General features: G+C 35.8%; 1 protein-coding gene across 1 annotated transcript in view; it reads left to right on the forward strand.

Moving 5' to 3' along the window:
• RAB2A (RAB2A, member RAS oncogene family) overlaps nucleotides 1–16,150 on the forward strand; it is a 150,296-nt gene that overhangs the window by 69,820 nt on the left and 64,326 nt on the right. The window contains exon 3 of the mRNA XM_077166840.1: nucleotides 14,825–14,892. Within this exon, the coding sequence (XP_077022955.1) occupies nucleotides 14,825–14,892 (68 nt within the window). The remainder of the gene's footprint in view (nucleotides 1–14,824; nucleotides 14,893–16,150) is intronic.

Genomic DNA, 16,150 nt, shown 5'->3' on the forward strand with positions numbered 1-16,150 from the left:
TCTTCTCCTTCTGGGTCAGCAGTGATTCTTATATTTGTGTGCTTTGTTTTGCCTATCATTTCCTTGAATTCCCATTCAATTTTTTCCATCTTTTTTGCCATTTCCTGTTTTGAGTCTTCGAATTCAATTATCCTGTCCTTTGTATCACTTATTCTTTCTTTGTCTCTTCAAATCTGGTATTGTGTTCTCCTCTGGTGTTTTAATTTGGTCATTTGTCAGGGTTATATCTGTCTGCATTGGGATATGTTTAGTGATACTCTGCTGTCTTCGTGCCATGTAGAAGATATCTTGACTGATTTACTTTGGGAGGTGATTTATTTCAGTAGTCTAAGGCCTTGTGTTTGTGGAATGGTTAAACAGCAGGGAGCAGGACATGGGGTGGAGCACCCAGTACAGTGTATGGACTCAGCTTGGGGATGTTATGCAGATGCTTGTGAATGTGGTCGCCCAGCAGCCAGGGAGGATGTAGCTGTGCAGGTGCACTGGTCTGGGGGGGTATAACCCCAGTGTGCGCTGGTCTAAGGTACGGGGCCCTCTGTGCACATGCATAGAGCTGTGGCATCAGGTCAGCATTACGCCTTCATGGAATCGGGGCATATGTGACCCAGCTGTGCAAGTCAATACTTTCTCAGAGCTGGGAAGTGGAGCTGAGGGCCCTGCGCATGCACAGGAGAACTGCTGTAAAATGCGGTTCCCAGAACTGAATGACGTGATTGTGGGTCCATGCGCATGCATGGGACTGGGAGTGCTGTAAAGGGATGCACTGAGCTCAGGGAGGGCGGTGTGAGGTTGTGTGACACTGTGGGTTGGGGGTGGGGGAAACCTAGGTATGAAGGTTAGTGCTCACAGCCTTTATGTGATGGCAACAGCCTGCAGGGAACAGGGAAGGGGAGGTAGTGCTCGGGAGGGGTGCAGGAGAGGTGTGTTGGGCTGCACTTAGGGTGGGGATGGGGGCAGGTACATGTATTAGGGGCTGGTGGAGTGGGGAATGGGAGAGGGTAATGGGTGTCAGGTGTGTGGCGTGTGGGGTGAATCGCTGATCACGGAACTGTGCTGGTGAGGGTAGTGTACACAAGGAACACGGACTGGCTTACTTCCTAGTCCTGTGCTCCCGTCAGTACACTCCTGCAGGCTCTGCACCTCTGCACCAGGCTCTAGCCTTCTGCCTCTCAGATCCTCGGCCTCCACAACCAGGGCTGCTGCATGTGGTGTAGAAGGTTCTCCCAGGTCAACCACGCTCCCAAATCGCCATCTCAGTTGCCCTCCTGTCCCCTCTACAACCTTTCTGTGGAACAGAGCTAATCTCTAGCCACTCTAGTCTGCCATCTTGCTGGATGTCTAGGTATTTTCATTTTAATTTCTTGGACACTAATTTCAAGTATACCTTTCATACAGCCCAGCAGTTACGCTTCATTTTAGCTCATTCGCTCTCCACTTTCCTCTGTAACTATTTTATGCCTTCCTGCTTTTTAAGCATGCAGCACCTGTCCTATCTTCACCCTTGGCAGATAAATGTGGATTCTCTTTCACTCAGAAATCTCACTCCTATGTCTATCCACCTGTGTTGTGCCCATAAACTCAGTATGTCCCATATAGTTCTGATTTTTTCCTTCCATGTCTCCACACATGTACACATACACAAGCACACACCCATATCCATCCTCCTACCCAGATTTATTTTTTACCTTAACTTTTTTGTTGTTAAAATGGCATTTCATTTTTAATTTGCATTTTGAGTACGAGTGTAGTGGAAGTTTTGTTTTTTGTGTGTGTGCTGTATGGCAGGGGTCAAATTTCATCGTTTTTCTATGTGAGTATCCCATAATTGCAGCACCATTTGTTGAATTTTTTGTTTATTTTCTTGGTTTTCTGGTAGTTTGCTCGTTTATTTGTTTTTAGGGGGAAGTGCATAGGCCAGGAATTGAACCTGGGTCTCCCACATGGCAGGTGAGAATTCTACCAATGAACTACCCTTTGTACCCCCTACCTTAACTTTTTATACAAATAGTGATTTTTTGATCCCTACCAATACAGGTAAGATCCATGACAGCAGAGTTATCTGCTTTGTTCATTGCTCTGTCCCCGGCATTAGGTTCATATTAGAGTCTTTCTGCCTGCCTTTCTATCTGTGAGAAAGCTTCATAAAGCAATACTTAGGATTACAGCACTTGATGGGTACATTGCTTTATTTTCCATTCGGTTATGTTGTTTACAAATAATGCTAGTTACAGTCCACTAAATTCCCACTGCATTTATTTCACCACCTACTAATGCACAGTTTGGCAAGCACTGGTCTAGAGGCTAGACCGTTTATATGGTGATTCCACCTTACTATCTGTCTCCCTCACATCTTTCGAATAGGTCGATCTGTAAGAAATGACTGCTAGAAGTCAGAGTGTATATTTGGGAAAAGATGGTAGAATTGAAGCTTCATTTCTTCCATTAGGCTCCCCACAGTTTTTTGTTAAGAAGTATTTATTTATTTGGGTTTCAATTTCATGGTAGCTTGAGTTATCTAGAACAACATTGCCAAGAACTAGGACGATAGCCGAAAAGAAATCCTGAGCATCTAATTTAGATTCCAGAAAGTCTATGTAGATGATTTTTAAACTGTATATTTACTTTCCTGACTGTATAGGATCATTATGAAAAAACTATAAAAATCCAGAGTAAGTTGAGTTCCTTTATAACTTGTCTTTGACCCTCTAGCAACCGTTGTTAACAATTTAGTGTATATACAGCCTTCTAGAGTTTTATAGTATATTCATAAATATGCACACAAAGCTCTTCTAATTCACATTCCTATCACTAGTATACTAATGTGCCCATTTCTCTTCATGCTCGCCTAAACTAAAACATATTAATATTTTTCATTTGTGAATTTTATAGGCAAATATGGTTGCTATTTTACTTTTCAGATATTTAATTATTAGTGAAGCTGAGCAGTTTTTTTTCTTATTTTTTTATTTTGAAATTCTTTCAAACTTACCAAACAGTTACCAAAACCCCATACAGAGAACTCAAACATACCCTACCACCCCAGATACCCCATTTTAACATTTTGCTACATGTGCCCTATCATTCTATTGGTCTGTCTTTATCTATGTATCATCATCTATCTATAAATCCATTTTCTAAACACATGAAGGTTATATACATTATGCTCTTTGAACACTTAACCCTGCCATGCACTTTTCATAAGATACAAGATATTCACTTAAATAACCACCTTTTGTAGAGTTAAGTTCAAGAAATGTAACATTGATCTAAAGCTCACAGCCTATATTCCAGTTTTTTCATATGTGCTAATATTGTCCGTTTGAGTCTTTTTTCCTCCCTTGCTAGAGCCCATCCAGAATCATGTATTGCATTAATTGTCATTGTCTCTTTAGTTACTCTTTTCTCCTTCTTGACACACACAACATTAACTTTCCCATCATAACTACTCCAAAGCATACATTGAATGAAATTAATCACATTCACTATATTGTAGTACTTTCTCCAAATTCTATCACTAAAACTTTCCCATGTCCCCAAACAGAAACCCTGAATTTATTGTGCCTTAATTCCCTAATACCCTTATCCCCACCTATGGCAACCTGTACTCTAATGTCTGTCTCTATGAGGTTGCGTATTCTCCAGTTTGGTAATCACAGTATTTTTTTGCAGTTACCATGCAGCTTACATTTATGATACTAAATCTTTATCAATCTTGTTTGCTTGATAGTAGTTTAAAAAATTCAGTAACATGTATAAACTATGCTCCAGTGTCACAAATTACATATTTATACATGATGGCTCTGGTGCCATTGATTTATTATACATTTTATGTATTTACATTTTAGATCCTGTAGGAAGTTAAAAGTGGAGTTACAAACCAGTAATGCTATAGTACTAGCGTTTATATTTACACATTTTTTGCCCACACTGGAAATCTTTATTTCTTTAGGTGACTTCATTCTGTTGGCAATTGCCATTTCCTTTCAACCTGCAGAACTCTCTTTGACATCTTTTTTAGGAGATGTGAAACTCCCTCAGCTTTTGTTTATCTGGTACTGTCCTAATATCACCCTCATTTTGCAAAGAGAGTTTTACTGGATATAAAATTCTTGTTTGGCAGTTTTTTTTTTTGCTTTCAGCACTTTAAATATGATTTCCCACTGCCTTCTTACCTCCATGGTTTCTGATAAGAAATTAGCACGTATCTTATTGAGCTACACATTTGTACATAACATGCTGCTTCTCTCTTGTGAGTTTCAAATACTCTCTTTGAAATTCAAGTTTGGTTTTTTTTATTAATTAAAAAAGTTAACAACAAACAAAACATTAAGATATCATTCCATTCTACATATATAATCAGTAATTCTTAATATCATCACATAGTTGCATATTCATCATTTCTTAGAACATTTGCATTGATTTAAAAAAAGAAGAAAAAAGACAACAGAAAAAGAAATAAAACGATAACAGAGATAAAAGGTTATACATACCATACCCCTTACCCCCAGGCTTTCATTTACCACCAGCATTTCAAACTAAATTTATTTTAACATTTGTTCCCCCTGTTATTTATTCTTATTGCATATGTTCTACTCTTCTGTTGATATGGTAGATAAAAGAAGCATCACACAAGGTTTTCACATTCACAGAGTCACATTGTGAAAGCTGTATCATTGTTCAATCATCATCAAGAAACATGGCTACTGGAACACAGCTCTACTTTTCAGGCAGTTCCCTCCAGCCTCTCCACTACATCTTGAGCAACAAGGTGATAGCTACTTAATGCGTAAGAATAACCTCCAGGATAACCTCTCAACTCTGTTTGGAATCTCTCAGCCATTGACACTTTGTCTCATTTCACTCTTCCCCCTTTTGGTCGAGAAGGTTCTCTTAATCCCTTGATGTTAATTCTCAGCTCATTCTAGGGTTTTTCTGAGTCCCTTGATGCTGAGTCTCAGCTCATTCCAGGATCTCTGTCCCACGTTGCCAGGAAGGTCCACACCCTTGGGAGTCATGTCCCATGCAGAGAAGGGGAGGGTGGTGAAACTGCTCGTCATGTTGGCTGGAGAGAAAGGCCACATCTGAGCAACAAAAGAGGCTCTTTTGGGGGTGACTCTTAGGCCTAAATTTTAAGTAGACTTGACCTATCCTTTGTGGGGTTAAGTTTCGTATGAACAAACCCCAAGACTTGGGGCTCAGCCTATAGCTTTGGTAGTCCACACTGCTTGTGAGAATATCAGAAATTCAACTTGGGGAAGTTGATTTCTCCCCGTTCTCACCATTCCCCGAAGGGGGCTTGCAAATACTTTTCCAGTCACTGATCAAATCCCTTTGGGATTCATTGGGGCATCACTCTGTACAATCCAACAAAATCTCATGTCCTACCTGAGATTCCAAGTACTTACGATGTTCAATCAAACTATCTACATAAGTTATATTAGGAAATGCACTAGTCAAAATATAAATTTTTTACCAAATAAATATTTTTTGCTTTAGTCTCACACATAAGGTGACATTTTAAAATATTAATTACCATCTATTTTCAGCACCCTGCAATAATGACATTTCTTTGTTCTTCCTCATGCAAAAACATTTTTAAAACTTGCACATTGTACATTTCACTATTATTATACACTCTAGGCATTCCTAGATTATACCATCTCAATCTTTAACGTCTAGCTTTCTTTCTGATTTCATTTATGTCCCCAGTCCTCCTCCCTCTATCGTTCTCACGTGCAACTTCATTCAGTGTTTTAACATAATTATATTACAGTTAGGTAATATTGTGCTGTCCATTTCTGAGTTTTTGTATCCAGTCCTGTTGCACAGTCTGTATCCCTTCAGCTCCAATTAGCCAATATCTTAACCCTATTTCTATCTCCTGATGATCTCTGTTACCAACAACATATTCCAAGTTTATTCCCTAATGTCAGTTCATATCAGTGAGACCATACAGTATTTGTCCTTTAGTTTTTGGCTGGTCTCACTCAGCATAATGTTCTCAAGGTCCATCCATGTTGTTACATACTTCATAAGTTTATTCTGTCTTAAAGCTGCATAATATTCCATCGTATGTATATACCAGTTTGTTTAGCCCCTCGTCTGTTGATGGACATTTTGACTGTTTCCATCTCTTTGCAATCATAAATAATGCTGCTATAAACATTGGTGTGCAAGTGTCCGTTTGTGTCTTTGTTCGTAAGTCCTCTCAGTAGATACCTAGCAGTGGTATTACTGGGTCATATGGCAATTCTATATTCAGCTTTTTGAGGAACCGCCAAATTGCCTTCCACAGTGGTTGCACCATTTGACATTCCCACCAACAGTGGATAAGTGTGCCTCTTTCTCCACATCCTCTCCATCACTTGTCATTTTCTGTTTTGTTGATAATGGCCATTGAGCAGTTTTTTTAATATTTTTAAATCACTTCTGTATTTTCTGTTATTTTACTTTTCAGATATTTAATTTTTTTTAAGTTGGTTTTTTAATCATTATTTTGGTCTCAGAACCCCTTATACCTTTAAACATTAGTGAAGATGCAAAGAATTTTTGGTTATGTGGAGAGGGGCCAGCCCTTCTAGAACATTAACTAGTTCCATCCCCCATCAGTATTATTGACAACCCCTTCCAACATGAAAAAGTTAGAATGGGCATGGCTCAAATACCCCTAAAGAGTAAGAGAAAGATCCAAGGTGATGGTGGGATTATACAGAGAAGATTGGGTTTAACAAATAAGTATGAGTGCTGAATCGTTATACTGATATTTCTTTTATTTAGCCTCCAGTACTTTAGAGCAGCTAGAAATAAAAACCTAAAATTGTGAAATTGTAACCCATACCAAACTCTGCAGTTTTTCTACACTTATTGTTGTGATGGTCTTTGAAATGTATTGCTTTTATGTATATATGTTATTTGAAGAGAAGGAGGAGTATAACAAAGAAGATAGGATTTAACAGATGAGTATGACTGCTGAATCATTCATTACATTGATATTTCTGCTGGTCTCCAGTATCTTGGAGCAGGTAGAAGAAAACCTGAAAAAATCATGGAACTATAACCCCTGCCGAAATTTAAAATCTGGTCTGTAACTTCTAGTTTAAATGTACTTGGAAATTTATTGCTTTTTTGTATATATGTTATATTTCACAGTTAAAAAAAAAAAGTTAGAAAGAAATCTGCTATATAACTACTTGTTAAAATGTTCTTGAAAACTTCCTGCTTTTTCATATATCTGTTATATTTCACAGTTTAAAAAATGTTAAGTAAAAAACAAAGGAAGTTAAAGAGAAAATGGAGCAGAAAAAATATTTGATAAGATAATGGCCAGAAATTTCCCAAATGACTTGAGAAGATTCAGCATAAAGATACAAGAAGCAGTTATCCCCAAGCAGAATGAATACAAGCAATACCACACCATATGATATCAAATGCTGAAATCCAAAGATAAAGGGAAAATCTTAAAATCAGCCAGATAAAATTGACATATCTTATACAAAGGCATAATGATGCAAATTACTTAGACTTGACTTATCAGCAATAATGGAGGCCACCAGAAATGAAATGACATTCATTAAATGATGAAATCATAAAACTGACAACCAAGAATTCTCTGCCTAGTGAAATTATTCATCAAAAATAGGGTTTGATTCCCGGAGTCTGCCCGTGCCCAAAAATAAATAAATAAATAAATAATAAAGGCAAAATAAAAACATTTTCAATTAAAAAGATTCATAACCAGGATATTTGCTCCACACAAAATGCTGAAAGAAGTTCTTTTGGCTGAAGAGAAATGACAGCAGATGGAAATTTAGACAAATAAAAAGTAATAAATATTACTAAAAACTTTTTTTTTTTTTTTTTTTTTTTTTTTTTTTTAAGAGAAAGGGAGGAAGGGAAGGAAAGACAGAGAGAAGGAAGGAAGGATGGAAGGAAGGAAGGAAGAGAAAGTTTTCCTTAACTTCTCTTATTTTCTTTAAAAATGACATTTTTCCTTTTTTAAAAAATTTTTTATTAATTTAAAAAAATTACAAGAAACAAGCATTTTTAACATATACTCATTCTGTTCTACATATATAATCAGTAATTCACAATATCATCACATAGTTGCATATTCACCATCATGATCGTTTCTTAGAACATTTGCATCAATTCAGAAAAAGAAATAAAAAGACAACAGAAAAATAAAATGAAGACAGAAGAAAAAAAAATTACATACCATACTCTTTACCCCTCCCTCTCATTGATCACTAGCATTTCAATCTGTTAGATTTATTTTAGCATTTGTTTCCTCTATTACATTTTTATTCCATTTGTTTTACTCATCTGTTGACAAGGTAGATAAAAGGAGCATCAGACACAAGGTTTTCACAATCACATTGTGAAAGCTATATCATTATAAAATCATCATCAAGATACATGTGTGCTGAAACACAGCTCTACATTTTCAGGCAGTTCCCTCCAACCTCTCCATTACATCTTAGATAACCAGGTGATATCTACTTAATGCGTAAGAATAACCTCCAGGATGACCTCTCAACTCTGTTTAGACTCTCTCAGCCATTGATACTGTCTTGTTTTACTCTTCCCCCTTTTGGTCAAGAAGGTTTTCTCAATCCCTTGATGCTGGGTCTCAGCTTATTCTAGAGTTTTTCTCAATCCCTTGATGCTGAATCTCAGCTCATTCTGGGATTTCTGTCCCATGTTGCCATGAAGGTCCACACCCCTGGGAGTCATGTCCCACGTAGACAGAGGAAGGGTGATAAGTGTGCTTGTTGTGTTGGCTGGAGAGAGAGGCTACATCTGAGCAACAAAAGAGGTTCCTTTGGGGGTGACTCTTAGGTCTAATTTTAAGTATCCTTTGTGGGATTAAGGCCTAATTTTAACTGTCCTTTGTGGGGTTAAGTTTCATATGAACAAACCCCAATACTGGGAGCTCAGCCTATAGCTTTGGTTGTCCACACTGCTTGTGAGAATATCAAGAATTCAACTTGAGGAGGTTGAATTTTCCCCCATTCTCACCATTCCCCAAAGGGAACTTTGCAAATACTTTTCCACTCACTGGTCATATCACTCTGGGATTCATCAGGGCATCACCCTGGGCAAACCAACAAAATCTCATATCCTACCCAAGGTTCCATGTACTTATGGTATTCATCCAACTATCTACATAAGTTATATTAGGAGATGTACTAGTCAAAATATAAATTTTGTACCAAATAAACATTTTTTGCTTTAGTCTCATAGATAAGTTGAAATTTTAAAGTATTTATTACCATCTATTTTAGCACCCTGCAGTAATGATATTCCTTTGTTCTTCCTCATGCAAAAACATAAAAATGACTTTTTAACAAAAGAAAATGTAAATAAAAACCTAAAATTAAGGAATTATAATCCATGCCAAACTCTGAAATATATTCTTCAACTCATTGTGGTGCTGTTCCTTGAAATTTACAGCTCTTTTGTATATATGGTATTTTTCACAAAAAAAAAAGAAAAGAAATTTGATTGTGGTGCTAAAAAATATATATTATTTTTCTAGTTTCCTCTGTTCTGGAGCAGCTAGAAGGAAAAATATGAGCGGATTGTGTGGTAGCCCATGACAAGCTCTGGGGTCTGTCCTGTAAAACTACTGGTTGAAGAGCGCTTTGATTGGTTTTTTCTTTCTTTGCTTCTGTATGTATGTTATATTATACAATAAAAAAGTTTTAAAAAAAGGAAAATGTAATATTTTGTTGTATTAATAGTATGTATAGCTTGTATAATATATGCATGTCTGTGCAATGTGTTTGTAATACAGAAAATATGAGATATCAATGAAACTATACAGTTGCAAGTTCCTATACTCTATTGGAGCAATACAAACTTCATATCGTAAAAACACAAAAAGAGGTATGGCTAAAAACCCAGTTGAAGAAAAATAAAATTACTTGATTAACTGGAAACCAGGCAGGAAAGGTGGGGTAGAGGAACAAAAAACTAAATGGGAGAAATACCAAACTAGTAGTAATATGATAGATCTAAGTCAATAATATCAATAATTACATGATTGTAAATGGACTAAACCCTCAAATGAAAGGCAGAAATCATTAAACTGTATTAAAAACAAAGAGTCATACCCACAACTGAGAGCATCACATCTCCCTGGTGATAATCTAATCAAAAATGTCCACCCTGCAAAATTGAATCAGGATTAAAATGTCTGCCCCCACAAGATTGGATTAGGGCTAAAGTATGGCTTTTTCTGGGTTACTTAAGTTAATAGTTTCAAACCGGCACCGACACCATCAGACATATCCATATACATGTTATGGAAGTCCCAGATGGATAAAAAAGGGGCAGAGAGAATATTAAAATAAACAATGGCTGAAAACTTACCAGGTTTAATGGAAGATGTGAATATACAAATATACACATCCAGATTGCTCAGTGAAGCCAAACAAGATAAATCCAAATAGACCCATACTGTGGCATATTATAATCAAACTGTCCAATACAAAAGATAGAGAATTCTATAAGCCCCGTGATAAAAGTAACATGTCCTGTACAAGGGAACCTCAAAAAGATTAAGTGCTGATTTCTGTTCAGAAACCATGGAGGTCAGAGGCAATAGGATGATTAAATGCTGTTAGCAAATAATGACCAACTAAGGATTATATATCCTGCAAAACCATCTTCAAAAATGGAAAGATTAAGACATTCCCAGTTAAACAAAAGCTGAGAGAGTTGGTCACCACTTTATCAATCTGTGGAGGTGCTAAAGAGGTTGAAAGGAAAAGACATTAGAAAAGAGATCAAAGCCACATGAAGAAATAAAGATTTCTGGTGAATAACCACAGAGGTAAATGTAAATGTCCTTACTAGAGTATTTTTGGTTTGGAACTTCGTTTTTTAAAAATTTTGTACAGGATCTAAAAGCCAAAAGTATTAAATGTAATGGTTTTTAACTTTAAAATGTATAAACATGTAGTTTGTGACAAGAGCTACATAAAGGTGGAATTACAAAGGGGTCTAGGAACATAATTTGTGTATACTGTTGAAGTTAGTTGATATAAAAGGCAGTGAGCTAATTACAGATTTAGAATGTTAAATGAGAAAATATACAAACTCCTGGAGACAGAATTTAAAGTACAGGTTACCAATAGCAGGGGTCAAGGGGAATGGGGAATTAGTGTAAAATAGGTATAGGGTTTCTGTTTGAGGAGTTGGGGCAGGTTTTAGTATTGGAAGGTGGTGAGGGTATTGCAGCATTGTGAATGTAATTAGTCCCTTGAATGGTATGCTTGGAAGTGGTTAAGATGGCAGAGTTTATGATATATATATTTTCTCACAATTAAAAAAGTAATGAAAGAAAAAGCAACTAAAGAGACAATGACTATTAAATGCAGTACGTGGTCCTGGATGGGATCTAACAAGAGAGGAGAAAAGGCTTAAAGGGATATTTTTGGACATGAAAAAATTCGAATATAGTCTAAGTTTTATATCAATGTTAAATTTCTTGAACTTGTTAAGTACACTTAAGGTGGTTTACGTAAGTGAATATCCCTTGTTCTTATGAAATCCACATGGCACTATTAAGTGTTCAAGGAGCATAATGTCTACAACCTAACCTACACTTAAGTATTCAGAAATGAATAGATAGGGAGGGAAGGGAATTGTGGCAAAATGTTGAAATGGTGAATCTGGATATCTGGGGTTGTTAGGGTTTGTTTGAGTTCTCTTATGGGGTTTGTATTACTTTTGTAAGTATCCTGTACGTTGGAAAGTATTTTAAAATAAAAAGTTGGGAAAAAAAAAATAAAAGCACCACTCCCTTATACGGCAGGTAAATCAGCCTTTGCCTTGGCTATCTAAATAGTTTCTCTGGCAGCTAAACTGACTGTTAACTGAAAATATATCTGGGAAGAGAACCCAAAATACATAAAGGATGATGATTTATCCCATAAACAAGATAATGAAACCTTTCTAAATGAGAGTCTCAAGGACGTATACATTTAAGGGAGTGGATTAAAAAATTTTAACAACCCAGAAGACAAATAAGATATTTGTTTTGTTTGTTGTTGTTTATTTCTAAGATTTCCAGGACACTAGGTTTTGGTAACTTCTTTTGCCACATATCATGCAAGAGGCAGAAGTAGTAAAACCTATATTGGATCCAGGTCTGAGAAGATGAATGGGAATGGATTTTGTTTCTCAAGCTGAATTGAAGGCTGTTTTTCTTTCATTTGATGGAAAAACAAAAATCATTGTTTTTCAGTAATCAATAACATTTGTCAATTTTCCCTTTTGAGATATTTATTTGTTTTTCCTACCACCATTGTTTATCTCATGTCTAAGATAATAAGTAGCCTTTTAACGGTTTTTTTTTTTTTGCCTCTTATCTTTTTAGTCTCCACATGACCCCATTGATAAATGAAGTTAAAAATCAGTTTTTTTTAAATCTCCCTGCTTTGGAAACAATCTTGATTTTCATATAACAGATTTATTTTAAAAGGGTGTATAGAGAAACTCTTTTTTAAAGACTTTAAGCTTCAGCAACCTCTGTCTACTTTGAATAAAATGATAAACATATCAAAACCCACTTCTGGGTAAGTTAAGCAAAAAGAAGTATAGTTGAATTTCTGGAAAGGAAATGTGGGCTTTCAAATGGACAACAAAGCATCTTTGAAAACCAGGAGGTAGAAACCATAAAAGTCGTTATAAGGACAGTCTTGTTTTGCTAGGATGTAATAGGTCATCAATCAATTTCTTTTTCCCTCTGCTCAAGGTGTCATTCCCTGAGAGGGAGTATCTGCTTGCCCTCCCTTGCCTTGCTTCCCCACCACTTGGTATTAGTAGCATTCATTTGTCTGTTTCTAGTTTGTATTTGGCTTTTGTCCAGTATGATTTTGTACATCAAATAGAGAAACCATGAATCTCAATGAAGATTGCAGCTGGTTTTGGAAGGTAGTTTAAAAGCCCACTTGTGGGTACATGTGTGGTTCAGTGGTACACCTGGATTGAATTCCCAGGCCGTACATCACCACCAACACCCCCCCCCCCCCCACCAAAACTAACCCATCGCTGATAAAGGAAGCAAAAATAGGATTTTTCTCTCTCTGATTTGTGGGTTAAAACAATAGATTGATGAAAAGGTTTCTGCTATCTCGATACAGTTGTCTGTTCCTTTTATATGCTGGATGTTTCAAGGAACATTTGTACCATACATAGCTCTTCTCATTTTCATGTCATTAAAAGGAAGATGGTAGGTGCTAGTTTTGTGTGCCCCCCTCTTGGCACAAAACAGGCATGAAATATATATGTAAACATCATAATGGTTTTATGTGGCATCATTTTACAATTTTTCAGTCTAATGAATCATGGTTCCTGGGTTCCTTTCCTCTAGCTTTCTTGTATTTCTGAGCCTCTGAAACATAAACAGCACAATTAATTTCTTGGTATTACTATGCCCCTAGGATGGAAGTAAGTTTTAAAATATGAAATGAAAACCCCAGCAAGTTAAGGACAAATTCCCTTTCTGTCTTACCCTCCAGATAATACAGTTGGGGGAATTACAGGAGTTGATAAACTAGACCACTGACATTGGGCAGTATGCCCTTCCTTGGGCACCTAGAAGTTGTCTTTCTGCCAGGATGTCATCTTATTTGTGGAAACCTCATGTCTCCCCTTCACCTTGAATCTGATCTAAATACTGATAGAACACCCTCAGACAGTAATGATTTGGTCCAATACAAATGATATGCTTCTTTCAGAGTCATCTTTACAGCTTTTTCTGGTCACAGATGATCCTTTTTCTCCTCCTAGTTTGGTGATTGAATGACCTTGAGAAAAGATGGTAAAGGCAAGTGAAAAGGCTTAAGTAGTAAATGTACAAGCATAAAGTCTGTATTCCCTTTCAGTTGCTACCCTATTCCCTATAATTTACCTAAAGTCATGCTCATAAGTTGTAAAATGAATACAGAAAGTTCGTTTCAGCATTTACTCTTCAGTAAAAATTTGTGAACAGCCTAAGTTTATAGAGAGTACTGTTTACTAAATTTTGTATATGTATATTCATTTATATTTGTGTGTGTATGAATGTATATGTGTGTGTGTGTATATATATATATAAAGTAATAACATACAGACTTCAGAAATAATATAGTTACATATTTATTGAGTTTCAAAGTTGTTCATGGTATAGAATAATGTCCAAAACATATTGTTAAATAGAAATCAGTTTTCAGAACAGCATTTGTAATGTACTCCCATTTATGTAAGTAGAAACATGTTTTTGAATTTCTAGTCTATTTCTGAATGTGTTTTTATTCATAGAGCAGTGTCTGGAAATATGTTCACCAGAGTATAAACAGCTGTTATCAATAGTGGACAGATTTGGAGATTTCTTTCCTAGTTGATAACCTGTGCCATGAATGAAGAGTAGAGTGTTGAAATTCATCTGTTCCACTTAGTTATTTCATACTGTCTTAATTGAAGTTTTAAGAAACTAGTATTTAATATTTATTAGCTAGTAAAATATGGCTCTTGAATTTCTTTCTCATTGTTTCTATATTGCTGAGTATAAGAAACATGAAGACCACAGTTGGTTTCTTGGGGAATATGCTGGACTTGAATATTTTAGTGTTAATTATGTGTTTTTGCTTATGATTTATCAGCATCTCTGCCTTAGTTTATAAGTCTTCTAAGAATCGGAACTATATTTGTTAAAATTGATCTGTGTATCACCTAGCATGGTATGTTTTAGAAATAGACATCTTTTTTTTTAATCCTTAAATCTCAAATATCTTCCCAACAGTTTGTGTAATACATTGTTTTCTCTTCTATTAAGGTGTAGAGTTTGGTGCTCGAATGATAACTATTGATGGAAAACAGATAAAACTTCAGATATGGGATACAGTAAGTATAGCAAAAGTACTTCATATAACTTCAATAAAGCCGATTTCTAAAAATGCAGTGTATGTTTTGTTTTCATGTTATTTTCTGTCTGGTATCATGGTTTGTTAGATACTGTACCTGTAGCCATGAGACGAGGTATGGAGAATGTGGTTTTTCTTAGGCAGTTTTTCAGCAGTTATACCAAAGGTGTTGGGTGTGGGTATTAGTATGCATATCTAAGTAAATGCTCACTCTGTGTGCTCTAAACAGAAATGCTCTAGAAACTGGTTTTAAGAAAAGCAGTCAGTATTTCTAAAACATGCATATAAAAATATGAATCAATACCATAGCATTTCTTAACCTGTTGATGGCTTATTAATTCATTTTATGAGTTTGATTTAGTTCCAACCACTTGAAACCACCCTACTGCTCGTTTAGTATCCTAATTCTATTATTCATCTTTTATTCACTAAATGTCTACCACATGCCATGCTATATAGTTTTTAATGGTGGTTTTTCTTCTGAAGCACAAAATGCAGGAAATGATTTGTGACTTTTTTATTTTTCCATTTTAGATGCAGAGGAAAGAAATATACAAGGATGCCTTAAGGCAGCAGTTCTTAAACTTTTTGGTCTTAGAACCCCCCTATACCTTTAAACATTAGTGAGGATTCAAAGAATTTTTGGTTATGTTGGTTATAGCTAGCTGTTGATAATTGCCATATAGAAAGTATAACTGAGAAACTTATGATATTCAATTATTAATTCAGTTAAAAATAATATTAAGAATGTGTTTCTTTCTTGTCATTTTTTCTTTTTTTTAATTTTAATTTAAAAAAAAGAATGCTGCTGAACATCTTAGAATTCACAGGCCAGCACCTTCCCCACAAACAATAAAGAATTATCTGTTCAACAACAAAATAATAATAATAAGCCTTGTACATGTTAGGGTACATAATGCAATTTTTGTAAAAGTTAACTGTATTTTCCCAAAGCAGAGGTTTAGTGATAAAAGTGTTGCTATGTTACATTGTACTTCCAGTACAGTGTTGAATAACAGTGATATTGGTGGGCATCGTGGTCTTCTTCCTGATCCTTAGTGGGAGACTGTAGTCTTTCACCATTGAATATGATGTTAGCTGTGAGTTTTTCACTATGCCCTTTATCATGTTGAGAAAGTTTTCTTCTATTCCTAGCGTTTTAAGTATTTTTAACAAAAAGTAGGGGGTTGAATTTTGTCAAATGCCTTTTCTGTATCAATGGAGGTAATTATAGGTTT

Source organism: Tamandua tetradactyla, chromosome 6, assembly GCF_023851605.1.
Source record: "Tamandua tetradactyla isolate mTamTet1 chromosome 6, mTamTet1.pri, whole genome shotgun sequence".
Lineage (NCBI taxonomy): Eukaryota > Metazoa > Chordata > Mammalia > Pilosa > Myrmecophagidae > Tamandua > Tamandua tetradactyla.